The 18776-nt window shown below is 41.3% G+C and overlaps 1 protein-coding gene across 5 annotated transcripts in view; it reads left to right on the forward strand.

The window, feature by feature from the left end:
- LOC101726050 (LINE-1 retrotransposable element ORF2 protein) overlaps window positions 1-18776 on the forward strand; it is an 81690-nt gene that overhangs the window by 34817 nt on the left and 28097 nt on the right. For 4 of the 5 annotated variants that reach the window (XM_087186249.1, XM_004834359.4, XM_087186248.1 and 1 more), the window contains one exon: window positions 10944-11092. In XM_087186249.1, coding sequence (XP_087042375.1) covers window positions 10944-11092 — 149 coding nt within the window. Of the gene's footprint in view, window positions 1-10943; window positions 11093-11723; window positions 18771-18776 lie in introns of those variants that run through there. The other variant, XM_087186245.1, reaches the window with a different exon arrangement.

Below are 18776 nucleotides of genomic sequence, written 5' to 3' on the forward strand. Positions count from 1 at the left end.
AAGAACTACCTAGTATACAAAAGACATGATGTATAAAAGAAAAAAATTGATAAGTGAGATTCCATCAAAATTTAGAACTTTAAATGACATCATTAAAATGAAAAGTAGTCCTTAAACAGACCATATTTACAATGCATATAACCTATGAGCAGAATATATAAAGAATTCTTAGAGCTCATTAATAGACAACCCAATTAAAATGTAGACATAAGAAGATGATAAATAGCCAGTATAGCACAAAGAAAGGTGTGCAACTCTAGAATCAGAAAAATACTAATCAGTACAATAATAAGATTGAATTATACACTCATTAGGGAGATGAAGTTAAAAGTTTTAAAAGCCTTGTCATGACTTTTTCTTTTTGTTGGATTCTCCCCCTTTGTGTTTAATTTGTCATGCCCAATGGATTCATTCTGCTGGGTTTCCTGGGGTTGTGATCCTCATTGTCTTTTTCTAGGGTATTGTCTAAAATTTTTGGAGTGCCGGTTTGGTATTCATGAAGTTCCTGAGGTGCTCTTTATCATGAAAGTGTCTTATTTCTCCATCAATTTTGAAAGATAGTTTTGCAGGGCACATCAATCTGGGTTGGAGGCTGTTTTCCTTTAGGGCTTGAAATACATCACTCCAAGCTCTTCTTGCCTTGAGGGTTTGCATTGAGAAGTCTGCTGTGATTCTGATGGGCTTTCCTTTGTATGTGATTTGTTTCTTTTCTCTCACTGCTTGTAGAATTTTGTTCTTCTGTTGGATTTCTGGAATCCTAACTATTATATGCCTATGTGTAGATCTTTTTTGATCAAGGCTAGTTGGAGTCCTATATGCCTCACTTATCTGTATGTCAAGTTCTTTTCCACTCCTTGGGAAGTTTTCTGCCATCACTTCTGTGAACAGTTTTTTTATGTCATCTGCACTCTCTCCTCTTTCTTCATTAACTCCAATAAGTCTTATGTTATTCTTCTTTGTATTGTCTAGCAGCTGCTGGATTGATTTCTCATGTTCCCTTACAATTTTAAAGCAATTTTTCTTTTCCTGGTCACTAATTGCAATCTTTTCTTCTATATGTGAAATTCTATCCTCACATTGATTCATTCTGCTGCACAAACTTTCAATGGAATTTTTAATCTCTTGGAAATCTGTTTGCATTTGTTTTATGGATTCCATTTGTTTCCTATGTTGGGATTCCATCATGTTCCTCAGATCCTCTATTTTTTTTATCTGTGTCCTCTCTAAATTTATTAATCATGTCTTGCACCATGAGCAAAATCTTTTCTGTTATCTGAGTAATTATTTCTGATTTCATTTTTCCCAGATCCTCTTTTGTTGCCAGTTCAGAGAGTCCAGGTGGTTGAGTATCAGAGTGTTCCATCTCATTTCCCTTTGGGGTTGCTGTAGGTGATCTGGAAGTCTGTTTTTGAGGCTAGTTCATGTGTCTTCTCATTTCCACGGGGGAGGGGGTGTGCTTCTGGTGCCCATGCGGCTCACCTTCTCTGCCCTAGGAGCTTGGGATGGCAGTGGGGAGCTTCCTTCTGGGTGCTGGGACTGGCTCACCTTCTCTGCCCTAGGAGCCTGGGATGGTGGCAGGGGAGCTCCCTTCGAGGTGCTGAGACCAGCTCAGCTTCTCTGCCCTAGGAGCCTGGGATGGCAGCAAGGGGCTTCCTTCTGGGTGCTGGGACCAGCTCACCTTCTCTGCCCTAGAAGCCTGGGATGGCAGTGAGGAGCTTCCTTCTGGGTGCTGGGACCAGCTCACCTTCTCTGCCCTAGAAGCCTGGGATGGTGGCAGGGGAGCTTCCTTCCAGGTGCTGGGACCACCTCACCTTCTCTGCCCTAGGAGGCTGGGATGGTGGTCAGGGAGCTTCCTTGCAGGTGCTGGGACTGGCTCACCTTCTCTGCCCTAGGAGCCTCCGATAGTGGCAGGGAGGTTCCTCATATTTATTTTTCTTAAAAATGTTTTTTAAAAAATTTTAAAATAGAACTAACATGTGATTCAGCAATTCCACTTCCGAGTATATGCCCAAAAGAATTGTAAGCAGGGTTGGTCTCAGAGATATTTGTACACCCATGTTCATAGCACATAATTCACTCGGGGGTAGAAGCCCTCTAGTCCTCACTGATAGGTGAATGATGAATGAAACATATGAGGAAAGACGTTCTGACATGTGGAATGGTCCTAATGACGTGGTGCTATGTGAAATAAGGCAGTCACAAAAGCCCAAATACTACTGTGTGATTGCATTTCTGTGAGGTGGTCAACTTCATAGAAAGTAGAAAGGTGGTCACCAAGGTGTAGGGAGTGGTATAAAGGGGAGGGGTAAGTTATTGTTCAATCCCTACAGAGTTTCCATTTTGCCAGAGGAAAATAGTTCTAGAGATGGGTGGTGGTGATGGTTGCACAATGATGTGAATGTACTACCAAACCATCCCCTTAAAAATGTCCATGACTGGGCTGGGGATTTAGCTCAGTGGTTCCTCCAGCTGCCTTGAAAATCCAAGGTCCTGAGTTCAATCCCTGATACAAAAAAAAAAAAATGGCTATCACAGTCAATGTTACTTAGGTATGTATATTTTGCTACAGTTAAAAAATAAATTTAAAAAATATTCAAATATGCAACTAGCATCTTTAGTTGCTTTTATTCAGAGAGTCAGTCAAGGTGCCCAGGCCCTCAAAGTCAGAAACAGAATGATGCCCATGCGTGTTTAAAGTGGTCTTTCCCAGTTTCCTAACACATAGCCCTCCTGTGAATCAAGGCTACGGAGGGATCTGTCTTGAGGGCTGTTGTCCTTGCCCCATGGTGCTGGTGCCCAGAGAGCGACTCCAGAGACCTCTGGTTGGGGCTCTGGGACCTGCTCCAGGCCTGCTTACCACAAGCACTGAATGTAGCCTGGGCTTCTTCAGCAGGCATATAGCTGGAGAAATCCAATCCAGCGGCAAACTGGGCATCTCTCCTCACCCAGGACTCGGTGCTGGCCCAGTAGCTACAGTTGGTGGCAAGCCCCTTTTTATTCTCAGTGAACATATTATTTGGAATACTCCATCTGACCAACATGCCATTACCCAGAAAACCCCTATGTCAGGTAAAAGGGCGAAGACCAAGACCAGACCAGGCCACAACAAGCCTTTATTAGGGGAATAGATCTGCCGGGCTGTCTCTGAACAAAGGAGAGACAAAAGCAATATGGCCGGGGCAGGGAGAGTCTTTTATAGAGACTGGGGTGGGGTTTGTAGGGGCTGAGGTGGGGTTGAGTGAGGTAGTGATTAGGGAATGGAAGAACCGGTGATGTCACTAGGTGGTAGGAGGTGAGCGAGTATTAGGTTACTTTCTAGGCAGGAACAGGGGCATACTGGGAAGAAGGGTTTATTCTTTGGTGGGAGCAACCATCTTGGCATGATGTCACACATGGGAGGGGGCAAGGAACAATAGGAAGAGGACAGCTACTATACATAATAGCTGCTGAGATGGTGGGAGACCTATCACCCTACATTTTCTGAATCCCACCAAAGCCTCCTCTAGGCTTCAATTCTGAGCTGAAGGAATCTTCAGGTAGTGGTGGTTCTAAAAGCTAAAAGGTGGTCTTCTTACAGGGTCATGATTTGCAGTTTTAAAATCCCCTCTTCCTTCAGTTAGGTAGCAATTTAATTAACTGCTGTCCCTAGTTACAGCAGAAATGACCTCTCCATAGAGCCCTTAGCTCTGGAGACGGAGAACATGCAAGGACCCCAGTGCTCACGAACTGCTCCCAGCACAGCTGGTTGCGTAGCAGACACAGCAGATCCTGAAACAGCACAGCTCCGTTCTGCACAGGCCTCCCAGCCTGGATGGTATTTATGGCTAGAGATGATAAATAGCTGTTCATTTTTATTGTAAGACTGGCCTTAGCCATACCTCTATTCTAAGAAGAACACACCATAGAAGGATACATCTGTCTTAGTCTACCAGGGGTTGTCACAACACGGTATCATGGGCTGGATGGCATGAACAGTAGAGTTATTTTCTCACACTGTGAAGGCTGAGCTGGAATCAAGGTACAGCCAGGGCTGGCTTCATTGAAAGCCTCTCTTTCTGGCTTGCTGTAACCTAGTTTTTCTCCTGAGTTTTCACATAGTCTTTGCTCTGGACATCTGTGTCCATATTTCCTCCTCTTATAAGGATGCCAGTCACACTGGCTTAGGACTTCCATCCCCTCCCACCCCCATGATCTCATTTTAACTTAATTGTCTCTTTAAATTCCCCATCTCTGAATATAGTGACATATGGATGAGGGAGATTCAGCTCCTAACAGCATCTAAAATGATATCCTGAAATATATCCTATCTCATCATAAAGATCGATGTTGCCCAAATCATTCTTCAAAGAATCTGTGAGCTTTTTTTTTTTTTAAATTTGCTTGTTGTTGCAGTGCTGACAATCAAACCCAGGACCTTGCACATCCTAGGCAAGTTCTCCACCACTGAGCTACACTTAAGTAAACTTAACGCTTACAAAAAGAGTCACCAAGCCCTTTTCTAATTTTATTTTGAGATAGGATCCCCCTAAATTCACCAGGCTGTCCTCAAGCTTACAATCCTCCTGCCTCAGACTCCCTGTGAGCTGGAATTAGAGTCCTGTACCATCACAACCAACAAATCTTTGTTTTGTTTTGTTTTGTTTGTATTAAATTCTTTTATTGGTACATTGTAGGTATACAACACAATTACATTTCTCATTGGGAATTGTACCTTTACATAATGCATCTTGGTTCTTATGTTTTCCCCATTCCTAGCCCTCCCTTCATGCCCTCCACCCTTCCCTATTTACAAAGACTTTATTTCCATTTTTTCCACTTCTCATCATTTTTCCTTTCCCTTCTTCCCTTTCCCCTGCCCCTCCCACTACCCCCACCCCTTTGGACCTTTTCATCCTATTTTACATTATCAATTATTCATTCTAATCATTGATACATTTTAGGTATACAATATAATGACATTCATCATTGGAAATTTGCACCTTTACATAGTCTCTCTTGGTTCTTATTTTTCACCCTTGCCCACCCCTCTCTTCAATCCCTCCAGTCCTCCCTATTTACAAAGATTTTGTTCCTAGTTTTCCATTTTCTCATATTAATCCCATTCCCTTCTATCCTTTCCCCTAGCCCTCTCACTTCCTTCCCCTTTGCCCCTTTTCTTCCTATTTCACATTACCTATTATACATTTAGTCTTTATTTACACTTTCAGTTTCTCACGCCAGAGAAACTATTCAGTATTTACACATGTGTGTCCTATTTATTTCACTTAAGAGTATGGCCTCAATGTGCATCCACTTAGCTATAAATGTCTCTAATTTCTCATTTTTTATGGCTGAGTAGTACTCCATTTTATTTAAAAAAACACATTTTCTTTATGCAGTCTCCAGTTGATGGGCATTTGGGCTGTTTCCAAGTTCTAGCTATTACAAACTGCACTGCTATGAACACGGGCACACATATATCACTGTGGTATGATTCTTTTAATTCTTTGGGGAAGATCCCCAGCAGTGGAATAGCAGGATCAAATGGAACTTCCAGTCCTAGTTCTTTGAGGTATCTCCATACTGATTTCCACAGTGCTTGCACCAGTCTACATTCCCACCAGCAGTGGAGTAGGGTTCCTCTTTCCCCACAGCCCTGCCAGCATTTGTTATTGATTTCATGATAGCAGCCATTCTTTCTGGAGTGAGGTGGAATCTCAGTGTTGTTTTCATTTGCATCTCTCGAATGACCAGTGATGTTGAACATTTTTTCATGTATTTATTTGCTATTTCTACTTCTTTGTCTGAGAAATGTCTGTTTGTTTTAGATGCCCATTTTCGGATTGGGTCTTTAAATTTGGGAGGTCTGATCTTTTTAAGTTCTTTATAGATTCGAGATAGTAGACCTTTGTCTGAGGAAGAGCAGGTGAAGATTTTTTTCCCACATTCTGGGTTGTCTCTTCACATGGCTGGTGGTTTCTCTTGCTGTGCAGAAGCCTTTTAATAAGAAAAGATCGCATTTGTTGATTGTTTGTGCTAGTTCACGGGCAACTGAGGTTTTGTTCATAAAAATCTTTTCCTACACCATTGTCTTCAAGGGTTCTACCTAACCTCTGTCCCAACTGGTTCAGAGTTTCTATTTTAATATTCATATCTTTAATCCGTTTTGATTTTAGTTTAGTGCATGGGGAGAGATATAGGTCTAGTTTTAATCTTTGGCAAGTTGAAGCCCAATTTTTCCAGCACCACTTATTAAAGAGGCTGTCTTTCCTCCAGTGAGGATGTTTGGCTCCTTTATCGAAGATGAGATGGCTGAGTGTGTCTGGCGTTGTTTCTGCATCTTCTAATCTGTTCCACTGGTCCTCAGATCTGTTTCTTTGCCAGTACCATGCTGTTTCTATCACAGTAGCTTTGTAGTAGTGTTGCAAGTGGGGGATTGTGATACCCTCTGCCATGTCTCTGTTGCCTAGAATTGCTTTTGCTATTCTGGGTCTCTTCTTGTTCCAAATGAATTTTTGGATTGTTTTCTTGAGGTCTATGAAGTATGCTGCTGGGATCTCAATTGGAATTGCATTAAATCTATATAGCAGTTTTGAAAGTATGGCCATTTTCACTATATTAATCCTTCCTACCCAGGAGCAGGGGATGTCTGTCCATTTTCTGATATCATCTTCAATCTCTTTTTTCAGAGTGCTTTAGTTTTCAGAGAAGAGGTCTTTGATGTCTTTCGTTAGGATGATTCCTAGGTATTTCAGCTTCTTGGATGCTGTTGTGAAAGGAATTATTTGCCCTATTTCTCTCTCAGTGAGTCTGTTGTTCATGTACAGAAAAGCTACTGATTTTTGTGTGTTGTCCTTGTAACCAGCTACTTTACTGAATTTGGTTATTAAGTCTAGAAGACTTTTGGTGGAGTTCTTGGGGTCTTCTATATAGAGTATCATGTCATCTGCAAATAATGACAATTTGACTTCTTCATTTCCTATCTTTATTCCTTTTATTTCTTTCTCTTGTCTGCTTGCTGTGGCTAATGTTTCCAGAACTATATTGAACAAGAGTGGTGATAGTGGACATCCTTGTCTTGTTCCTGATTTGAGTGTGAAGGATTTCAGTTTTTGATCATTTAGTATGATATTGGCTGTTGGTTTTTCATAGATGGCTTCTATCAGGTTGAGGTAGAGACCATCTATTCCAATTTTTTGTAGGGTTTTTATCATAAATGCTTGTTGGATTTTGTCAAATGCTTTTTCTGCGTCTATGGAGATGATCATATGGTTTTTGTCCTTGGCTCTATTGATATAGTGTATTACATTGATTGATTTTCATATATTGAACCATCCCTGCATCCCTGGGATGAATCCCACTTGGTCAGGGTGTATGATCTTCTTGACGATCTTCTGCATTCTGTTTGCCAGTATCTTATTAAGGATTTTTGCATCTATGTTCATTAGTGAGATTGGCCTATAGTTCTCTTTTTAAGTTGGGTCTTTCTCTGCTTTGGGGATCAAGGTGATGCTTGCTTCCAGGAATGAATTTGGGAGTATTGCTTCCCTTTCCATTTCATTGAAGAGTTTAAACAGTAGTGGCAGCAGTTCCTCTCTAAATGTCTTGTAGAATTCAGCACTGAAGCCATCAGGGCCCAGGCTTTTCTTAGTTGATAAGTTTTTAATTACATTTTCAATTTCATTGATTGATATTGGGTTGTTCAGAATTTTTAGGTCTTCTTCATTCAACTTTGGTCATTCATATGTATCTAGGAATCTGTCCATTTCTTCTGTGTTGTCCATCTTATTGGCATATAGGTTCTGGGAGTAGGTATTGATGATCCTCTGGATTTCTGCTGGGTCTGTTGTAATTTCACCCTTTCCATTCCTAATTGCATGGATTTGGGCCTTTTCTTTCCTTTTTCTGATAAGGTTGGCTAAAGGTTTGTCAATTTTGTTGATTATTTCGAAGAACAAACTCTTGGCTTCATTCATTTTTTGTATCATTCTCTTCATCTCCATTGCATTGATTTCTCCTCTGATCTTTATAATTTCCTCCCTTGTATGAGGTTTGGGTTTGTCCTGCTCTTCTTTTTCTAGAAGCTTTAGGTGCAGCATCAGGTTGTTTAATTGGGCTTGTTCTGTTTTCCTAATATGCATATTCACTGCTATGAATTTCCCTCATAAGACTGCTTTCATTGTTTTCCATAGATTCCGATATGTTGTATTGTCGTTGTCATTTAATTGAAGAAACTGTCTGATTTCTTTTTTAATTTCCTCTGTGACCCATTGGTTATTCAGAAGTGTGTTGTTCAATTTCCACATGTTTATGAAATATTTTGAGTTTCTTTTGCTATGGATCTCCAGTTTCATCACACTATGGTCTGATAATATACAGGAGATAACTTCAATTCCTTTGCACTTACTTAAACATGTTCTATGTGTGAGTATGTGGTCTATTTTTGAGAATGACCCATGTGCAGCTGAGAAGAATGTGTATTCTGATTTTGTGGGGTGGAACACTCTGTAAACATCTGTTAAGTTCATTTGTTCAAGAGTTTGATTGAGTTCTAGTATTTCATTACTTATTTTTAGTCTAGTTGATCTATCTATTTGTGACAGTGGGGTATTGAGGTCCCCCACTACAATTGTATTAGTGCATATATGACTTTTCATGTCCATTAGTATTTGTTTTATATAGTTGGGTGCACTAGTGTTTGGTGCATAGATATTTATGATTGTCATCTCTTCCTCTTGGATTCTTCCCTTTACAAGGATGTAGTGTCCTTCTTCATCTCTCTTAATCAGTGTTGGTTTGAAATCTACTTGATCTGCCAAGAGGATAGCTACTCCTGCTTTTTTTCGGGTTCCTGTCGCATGGAGTATTGTTTTCCACCCTTTCACTTTCAGTCTATGAGTTTCCTTTTGAATTAAGTGTGTTTCTTGTATGCAGCATATTGTTGGATTTTGTTTCTTGACCCATTCTGCCAGTCTATTTCTTTTGATTGGTGAATTGAGACCATTAGCATTAATGGTTATAACTGAAATGTATTGACTTGTCATTGCCATGACTTTTTCTTTTTGTTGGGTTTTCCCCCTTTACAATTAATTTCTTGTCATGCCAGATGGGTTCATTCTGCTTTGCTTCCTGGGGTTGTGATCCTCAATGTCTGTTCCTCGGATATTGTGTAAAATTCTTTGGATTGCTGGTTTGGTATTCACGAAGTTCCTAAGGTGCTCTTTGTCATGAAAGTATCTTATTTCTCCATCCATTTTGAAAGATAGTTTTGCAGGGTACATCAATCTGAGTTGGAGACTGTTTTCTTTTAGGGCTTGAAATATGTCACTCCAAGCTCTTCTTGCCTTGATGGTTTGTGTTGAGAAGTCTACTGTGATTCTGATGGGCTTTCCTTTGTATGTGATTTGTTTCTTTTCTCTGACTGCTTGTAGAACTTTGTTCTTCTGTTGGCTTTCTGGAATCTTAACAATTATATGCCTAGGTGTAGATTTTTTTTGATCATGACTATTTGGAGTCCTATATGCCTCACTTATCTGTATGTCAAGCTCTTTTCCCCTGCTTGGGAAGTTTTCTGCCATTATTTCTGTGACGAGATTTTTTTATGTCATCTGCACTCTCTCCTGTTTCTTCATTGAGCTCAATCAGTCTTATGTTATTCTTTTTGGCATCATCTAGAAGCTGCTGGTTTGATTTCTCATGTTCCCTTATAATTTTGAAGCAGTTTTTCTTTTCCTGGTCACTAATTGCAATCTTATCTTCTATATCTGAAATTCTGTCCTCACGTTGGCTCATTCTGCTGTGTAGACTTTCAATGGAGTTTTTCATATCCTGGAAATCTGTTTGCATCTGTTTTATGGATTCCCTTTGTTTCTTATGTTGGGATTCCATCATGTTCCTGAGCTCCTCTCTAGATTTATTAATCATGTCTTGCACTAGGGGCACAATTTCTCCTGTTATCTGAGAAATTATTTCTGATTTCATTTTTTCCAGATCCCCTTTTGTTGCCAGTTCAGTGGGTCCAGGTGGTTGAGTATCAGAGTGTTCCATCTCATTTCCCTTTGGGATTGCAGTAGGTGATCTGGAAGTCTGGTTTTGAGACTTATTTACATGTTTTCTCATTTTGACTCGGGCGGGGGTTGTTAGCGCCTGCACGGATTACCTCCTCTGAGCTGGGTGAGGTGGGACAGGGGCCAGGAGCAGTGGTAGGGATGGTGACCCAAAAGCCCTTTCCTGTGGGCTGGGAGCAGCGGGAGGGATGGTGGCCTGGAAGCCCCTTCCTCTGGACCAGGAGCAGTGGGATGGCGGCTCAGAAGCCCCTCTCTCTGGGCCGGGAGCAGTGGGAGGGATGGTGTCCTGGAAGCCCCTTCCTCTGGGCCAGGAGCAGCGGGACAGAAGGTGGCCCAAAAGCCCTTTCCTCTGGGCTGGGGGCAGCGGGAGGGATGGTGGCCAGGAAGCCCCTTCCTCTGGACCAGGAGCAGTGGGACAATGGCTCAGAAGCCCCTACCTCTGGGTGGGGAGCAGCAGGACTCAGTACCTTGGTCTGGTGGTCTGGTGTCCTCTGTGTCTTTGTAGTGTGGAATCAGGTGGCTGCCTGTCTGCAGCGGGGTGATTCGACGTCCTCCGTGCAACCCCGGACCTCGGTAGGGCATGCACAGACCTTCCTGTGTGCAGCGGGCTGATTCGTCATATTCCGTGGGACTGGGGACCTCAGTAGGGTGTGGGCAGACCTGTCTGTCTGCAGTGGGGTGATTCGGCATGTTCTGTGCAACTCAGGACCTCGGTAGGGCATCAAAAACTTTGTTTTTAAAGGATTTTATTTTCACCTCTTCCTTGGGTAATTAGAAAACTATCTTGGAGACAAAAGTGTTGATATAATTAACATGATTGACTTTGTGAGCAAGACATGAAAGCCCAGAGTATATTTGTCAGCACTAGGTAAGTGGATTTTAACTTTGTCCTTCTAGTCTTGCCTTCTGGAATTGACGGGGTGCACTACCTGCCCATTTACTACGCTGGAAATCATTGCCTGCAAGATGGACCCATGGTCCCTAGGGCGACTTGGGAAGGCTTTGCAGTTCAGCAGATTGCTTTTTCTTATCCTCGATTATTGCAGGTAAGGCTGGAATTCAGAGTTCTGGCAGCCAGGGCTCTTTGTTGGCTGGGGGAGATCATGATGGGGGAGGCCAATGTTCAGGTTCTTTGTGACTGTCAGGGCTGAACAAGGACCCTCTAAGCCCTCTTTAGAGTTGGCATCTCTTAGTTAATATTAGGCTTTTCAGAAAGACTCATTGATTCTTTCAATACATATTTGTTGAAAGCTAATTTAAACAAGACACTGTTTGTTGCTAATGGCAATATGGCTGCCCAAGGGAGTCTTTAGAGCAGTAGAGGAAAAGAGACAATCTCTTAATTAGACATAATGCAACGTAGTCTGAATATCACAAAAGATGTCCATATACATGTTCTGTGGTGCTTTAGATGAAACTATGGCTCCCTAGGTGGTGGGCTGGTCTTCACCAGGAGTGGAGTGGGGAGAAGGGTGGGCACTAGGGAGGAGCAGAGTGAGTCCTTCAAGGAGCTGGGGCACTAAGCATATTAGGGGAGGAACTGGGGGTGAGAATAATGATAATAATTAATAATACCAATAAATGGTTAAGTTTGCTGTGTGCTAAGCATTCTGCTTGGATGAGCTAATTTATTCTCCTGACAACCTCGTGAAATATATCTGCCATTTCTATCCCTAGACACCTGATGAGGGAAAACTTGTTCAAGGCCACTCAGATCCTAGTGATGGAGCCTTGATGTGAATCCAGATTGCCTGAGTCACAGCTTGACTCTGATTCATGACACTAGATTTCCTGGGGGCTCTAATTTACCACTCACAAATAATTTCAAACTGGTTTTAAGAACTGAAGTAAATCAACCACTCCCAGCCTAGAGGCAGCTTCTGGGCCACTGTACCACTGCTCCCAGTGCAGAGGAGACTTCCGGGCCACTGTACTACCGCTCCCAGCACAGAGGGGGCTTTTGGGCCACCTTACCACCACTCCCAGCACAGAGGAGGTTTCCAGGCCACTGTAGCACTGCTCCCACCACGGAGGAGGTGAGCCAGGTGGGCACCAGCAGCACACACACACACACGCACACACACACACACACACACACACCCCCCATCCTGTTGAAATGAGAAGACATGTAAACAAATCTGAAAACCAGACTTCCAGATTGCCTCCAGCAACTCCAAAGGAAAAAGAGATAGAACACTAATAATCAACCACCTGGACTCTCTGAATTGGCAACAAAAGAGGATCTGGATCAGAAATAATTTCTCAGATTACAGCAGAGATTGTGCTCCTAGTTCAAGACATGATTAATAAATCTAGAGAGGAGCTGAGGAACATGATGGAATCCCAACATAGGATACAAATGGAATCCATAAAACAGATGCAAACAGATTTCCAGGAGATTAAAAACTCCACTGAAAGTCGACACAGCAGAATGAGCCAATGTGAGGACAGAATTTCAGATATAGAAGAAAAGATTGCAATTAGTGACCAGGAAAAGAAAAATTGCTTTAAAATTGTAAGGGACCATGAGAAAACAATCCAACAGTGGCTAGACGATGCAAAGAAGAATAACATAAGCCTGATTGCAGTTAATGAAGAAATAGGAGAGAGGGCAGATGACATAAAAAAAACTGTTCACAGAACTGATGGCAGAAAACTTCCCAAGCAGGGAAAAAGAACTTGACATAAAGATAAGTGAGGCATATAGGATTCCAACTAGCCTTGATCAAAAAAAATCTACACATAGGCATATAATAGGATTCCAGAAACCCAACAGAAGAACAAAATTCTACAAGCAGTGAGAGAAAAGAAACAAATCACATACAAAGGAAAGCCCATCAGAATCACAGCAGACTTCTCAATGCGAACCCTCAAGGCAAGAAGAGCTTGTAGTGATGTATTCCAAGTCCTAAAGGAAAATATCCTCCAACCCAGATTGATGTACCCTGCAAACTATCTTTCAAAATTGATGGAGAAATAAGATACTTTTATGACAAAGAGCACCTTAAGAACTTCATGAACACCCAACCGGCACTTGAAAAAATTTTAGACAATATCCTAGGAAAAGACAATGAGGATCACAACCTCAGGAAACACAGCAGAATGAATCCATCAGATGTGACAAGAAATTAAATGGAAAGGGGGAGAATCCAACAAAAAGAAAAAGTCATGACAATGATAAGTCAATATGTATCAGTTATAACCATCAATGTTAATGGTCTCAATTCACCAATCAAAAGAAATAGACTGGCAGGGCCGGGGATTTAGCACAGTGGTTTTGCTGCCTGCTGCACAAGCCCAAGGACCTGAGTTCGATCCCTGGTACCAAAAAAAAAAAAAAGAAAGAAAGAAAGAAAAGAAATAGACTGGCAAAAAGGGTCAAGACGCAAGATCCAACAATATGCTGCATACAAGAAACACACTTAATTCAAAAAGAAACTCATAGACTGAAAGTTAAAGGGTGGAAAACAATACTCCATGTGACAGGAACCTGAAAAGAAGCAGGAGTAGCTATCCTCTTTGCAGATCAAGTGAATTTCAAACCAACACTGATTAAGAGAGACAAAGAAGGACACTACATCCTTGTAAAGGGAACAATCCAAGAGGAAGAGATGACAGTCATAAATATCTATGCACCAAACACTAGTGCACCCAACTGTATAAGACAAATACTAACAGAATGAAAATCAAATAAGCACTAATACAATAGTAGTGGGGGACCTCAATACCCCACTGTCACAAATAGATAGATCAACTAGAGAAAAAACAAGCAACAAAATACTAGAACTCAATCAAACTCTTGAACAAATGAACTTCACAGATGTTTACAGAGTCTTCCACCCCACAAAATCAGAATACACATTCTTTTCAGCTGCACATGGGTCATTCTCCAAAATAGACCACATACTCACACATAGAACATGTTTAAGTAAGTGCAAAGGAATTGAAGTTATCCCCTGTATATTATCAGACCACAGTGTGATGAAATTGGAGATCAATAGCAAAACAAACCACAAAATTTCATAAACACATGGAAATTGAACAACACACTTCTGAATAACCGATGAGTCACAGAGGAAATTAAAAAAGAGATCAAACAATTTCTACAATTAAATGGCAATCCCAATACAACATATCAGAATCTATGGGACACAATGAAAGCAGTCTTACAAGGGAAATTCTTAGCAGTGAATACACATATTAGGAAAACAGAAGGAGCCCAATTAAACAACTTGATGCTCAACCTCAAGCTTCTAGAAAAAGAAGAGCAGGACAAACCCAAACCTCATACAAGGGAGGAAATTATAAAGATCAGAGGAGAAATCAATGCAATGGAGACTAAGAGAATGATACAAAAAAATGAATGAAGCCAAGAGTTGGTTCTTCAAAAGAATCAACAAAATTGACAAACCCTTAGCCAACCTTGTCAGAAAAAGGAAAGAAAAGGCCCAAATCTATGCAATTAGGAATGAAAAGGGTGAAATGACAACAGACCCAACAGAAATCCAGAGGATCATCAATTCCTTCTTGGAGAACCTATAAGCCAATAAGTTGGAAAACACAGAAGAAATGGATAGATTCCTAGATTCGTATGGATTACCAAAGTTGAATGAAGAAGACCTAAAAATTCTAAACAACCCAATATCAATCAATGAAATTGAAAATGTAATTAAAAACTTACCAACTAAGAAAAGCCTAGGTCCTGATGGCTTCACTGCTGAATTCTACAAGACATTTAGAGAGGAACTGCTGCCACTACTGTTTAAACTCTTCAATGAAATTGAAAGGGAAGCAATACTCCCACATGCATTCCTGGAAGCAAGCATCATCTTGATCCCCAAATCAGAGAAAGACCCAACCGAAGAAAAGAACTGTAGGCCAATCTCACTAATGAACATAGATGCAAAAATCCTTAATAAGATAATGGCAAGTAGGATGCAGAAGATCATCAAGAAGATCATAGACCCTGACCAAGTGGAATTCATCCCAGGGATACAGGGATGGTTCAACATAGGCAAATTAATAAATGTAATACACTATATCAGTAGAGCCAAGGACAAAAACCATATGATCATCTCAATAGATGCAGAAAAAGCATTTGACCAAATCCAACATGCATTTATGAAAAAAACCCTACAAAAAACTGGAATAGATGGTCTCTACCTGAATCTGATAAAACCCATCTATGAAAAACCAACAGCCAATGTCTTACTAAATAGTCAAAACCTGAAATCCTTCACACTAAAATCAGGAACAAGACAGGGATGTCCACTGTCACTACTCCTGTTCAATATAGTTTTGGAAACATTAGCCACTACAATTAGACAAGAGAAAGAAATAAAAGGAATAAAGATAGGAAATAAAGAAGTCAAATTGTCATTATTTGCAGATGACATGATACTCTATATAGAAGAGCCTAAGAACTCCACCAAAAGTCTTCTGGACTTAATAACCAAATTCAGTAGAGTAGCCGGATACAAGGTCAACACACAAAAATCAATAGCTTTCCTCTACACGAACAACAGACTCACTGAGACAGAAATAGGGCAAACAATTCCTTTTATAATAGTATCCAAAAAACTGAAATACCTAGGAATCAATCTAACAAAAGAAATCAGAGACCTCTTTTCTGAAAACTATAGCACTCTGAAAAAAGAGATTGAAGATGATATCAGAAAATGGACAGACATCCCCTGCTCCTGGGTAGGAAGGATCAACATAGTCAAAATGGCCATACTTCCAAAACTGCTATATAGATTCAGTGCAATCCCAATTGAAATTCCAGCAGCATACTTCATGGAACTTGAGAAAACAATCCAAAAATTCATTTGGAACAAGAAGAGACATAGAATAGCAAAAGCAATTCTAGGCAACAGAACATGGCAGGGGGTATCACAACCCCCAACTTGAAACTATACTACAAAGCTACTGTGGTAAAAGGAGCATGGTAATGGCAAAGAAACAGACCTGAGGACCAGTGCAACAGATTAGAAGATGCAGAAACAACTCCAGACACACTCATCCACTTCATTTTTGACAAAGGAGCCAAACACCCTCACTGGAGGGAAGATAGCCTCTTTAATAAATGGTGCTGGAAAAATTGGGTTTCACCTTGCCACTAAACTAAAATCAAAATGGATTAAAGATCTAAATATTAAAACAAAAACTCTGAACCGGCTGGAACAGAGATTAGGTAGAACTCTTGAAGACATTGGGTAGGAAAAGATTTATGAACAAAACCTCAGTTGCCCATGAACTAGCACAAACAATCAACAAGTGGGATCTCTTCTTATTACAAAGCTTTTGCACAGCAAGAGAAACCACCAGCAGTGTGAAGAGACAACCCACAATGTGGGAAAAAATTTTCACCTGCTGTTCCTCAAACAAAGGTCTACTATCTCAAATCTATAAAGAACTTTAAAAAATTAGACCTCCCAGGCTGGGGGTTTGGCTCAGTGGTTCTGCCACCTGCCTCGCAAGCTCAGGGTCCTGAGTTCGATCCCTGGTACCAAAAAAAAAACCAAAATTAGACCTCACAAATTTAAAGACCCAATCCAAAAATGGGCATCTGAAATGATCAGATATTTCTCAGACAAAGAAGTAGAAATAGCAAATAAATATATGAAAAATGTTCGGCATCACTGGTCATTAGAGAAATGCAAATGAAAACATCGCTGAGATTCCACCTCACTCCAGAAAGAATGGCTGCTATCATGAAATCAACCAATAACAAATGCTGGTGGGACTGTGGGGAAAGAGGAACACTGCTCCACTGCTGATGGGAGTGTAGACTGGTGCAGCCACTGTGGAAATCAGTACGGAGATACCTCAAAAAACTAGGACTGGAAGTCCCATTTGACCCAGCTATTCCCCTGCTAGATATCTTCCCCAAAGAATTAAAAGAATCATACCACAGTGATATATGTGCACTCATGTTCATAGCAGCACAATTTGTAATAGCTAAAACTTGGAAGCAGCCCAATTGCCCATCAACTGGAGACTAGATAAAGAAAATGTGGTTTTTTTTAAAAAAATGGAGTATTACTCAGCCATAAAAAATGAGAAATTAGAGACATTTATAGCTAAATGGACGCACATTGAGGTGATACTCTAAGTGAAATAAATAGGACATGCATGTGTAAATACCAAATATTTTCTCTAGTGTGAGAAACTGAAAATGTAAATAAGGACTAAAAGGTATAATAGATAATGTGAAATAGGAAGAAAAGGTGCTAAGGGGAAACAGAAGTGGGAGGGGTATGGGAAAGGAAAGAAGGGAATGTAATTAATATGAAAAAATGAAAAGAAAGTCTTTGTAAATAGTGAGGGCAGGGGAAGAGGGAAAAATTAGAACCAAGAGAGATTATGTAAAGGTGCAAATTTCCAATGATGAATGTCATTATATTGTATACCTAAAATGTACCAATAAAATAAATTTTTTTTAAAAAAGAACTGAAGTAAATCATAAACCTTTCTGATCTCCCTCTCAGAAGTCCATGCTGTCAGATGGGACCTTGTACCCCCAAAGCCAGAGGTCTATGAGGTGAAAGAGATTATTTGTGCCTGAGAAGTAGCACTGCAGACACACAAGGCCATTTAAGAAACTAGGGTCTGTGGTGGCAACTGATGAGTGAGTCCCTCAGCAGAAACCAGGGGCAGGAGTTCTCTGGGGAGGCTCTCCAGGATTCTGTACTACTGGCAGGATCATTAGGTAGGGTTTCCCAACAGAAGGTGGCAGAAGGCCAGGCTCTGCAGGACACTCTGAAGTATCTGCTTGGGATCCCCGTACCCCATCACTCTACTGAGCAGAACCAGACTCACTGCTAAGAGATCCCTTTAAACCCCATGTCCTGGGAGGGACACCCAGAGACCTGTGCTCATGGGAAGGGAGAAGGAAGAAAGAAGAAATTCCTATCTTCAGGAATCAGCTTGCTTTGTCTCTTGAAATGATGCTGCCATTGCTTAGAAACCTGGGGTTGTCAGGGTTGAGTGGCTGAGGGTGGAGATGCCCCCAACCGTCCTCCTGTCCACCCTCCTCAGCTGACCTCAAGCAAGGCGCCCTTCTTTCTCCACCACAGCTGCATCCCCACACTCACCTGGGGAGCTGGCCTTGCCAGCCCTCAGTGATTACTTTTAATGAGCTAATAAATTTTGAAAGTTACTGAACATGACTCACTTCATCTTAAAAGTCAAGCCTTTTAACTTTATCATTCCAGATTCCCTGAAGATGTCACCTTACGTCCCTCAATCTCAGTTTCCTGGCCGATAAAATTGATAACCAATCCTACTCCCTGCAAACTAAAACCTGTGCCTACTGGTCAGGCAGCCCAGAACCATGAGAGGAGGGATAAAGAGTGAAACTTTTCCTGAACCCATCTGGATGGCTTTAATCCCTCCCTCTCCCAGAGTCCTGCTGCGGCTGGGGCCTCTCACTCCTGTCTGGTGCTACCTCAGGGTTTAGGGCTCTTTCTCCAGCTTCTCCCTTGAGAGGGTCCTTCAAATTGTCCTCTGCTCCCTCTGCCCAGGAGGCAGACTTTGGGCCTCCTTCCGTCTACACCCAGGCTCCCCACAGGGCCGACCCAGCTCTCCCCACAGCCACTGTGGCTCTGGAAACCCATGCTGGGAGTCAGCAGCCTCTAAGTGCATTTTAAGGAGGGCTTTAAAATTAGTAATGCACTCAGTGACATGAACTTTACATGTCCCTAATTTGTTCTTGTCATTTCTCTTTAG

Source organism: Heterocephalus glaber, unplaced genomic scaffold (genome assembly GCF_053883595.1).
Source record: "Heterocephalus glaber isolate CG9 unplaced genomic scaffold, H.glaber_assembly_v1.0 deba00001504, whole genome shotgun sequence".
Taxonomy (NCBI): domain Eukaryota; kingdom Metazoa; phylum Chordata; class Mammalia; order Rodentia; family Bathyergidae; genus Heterocephalus; species Heterocephalus glaber.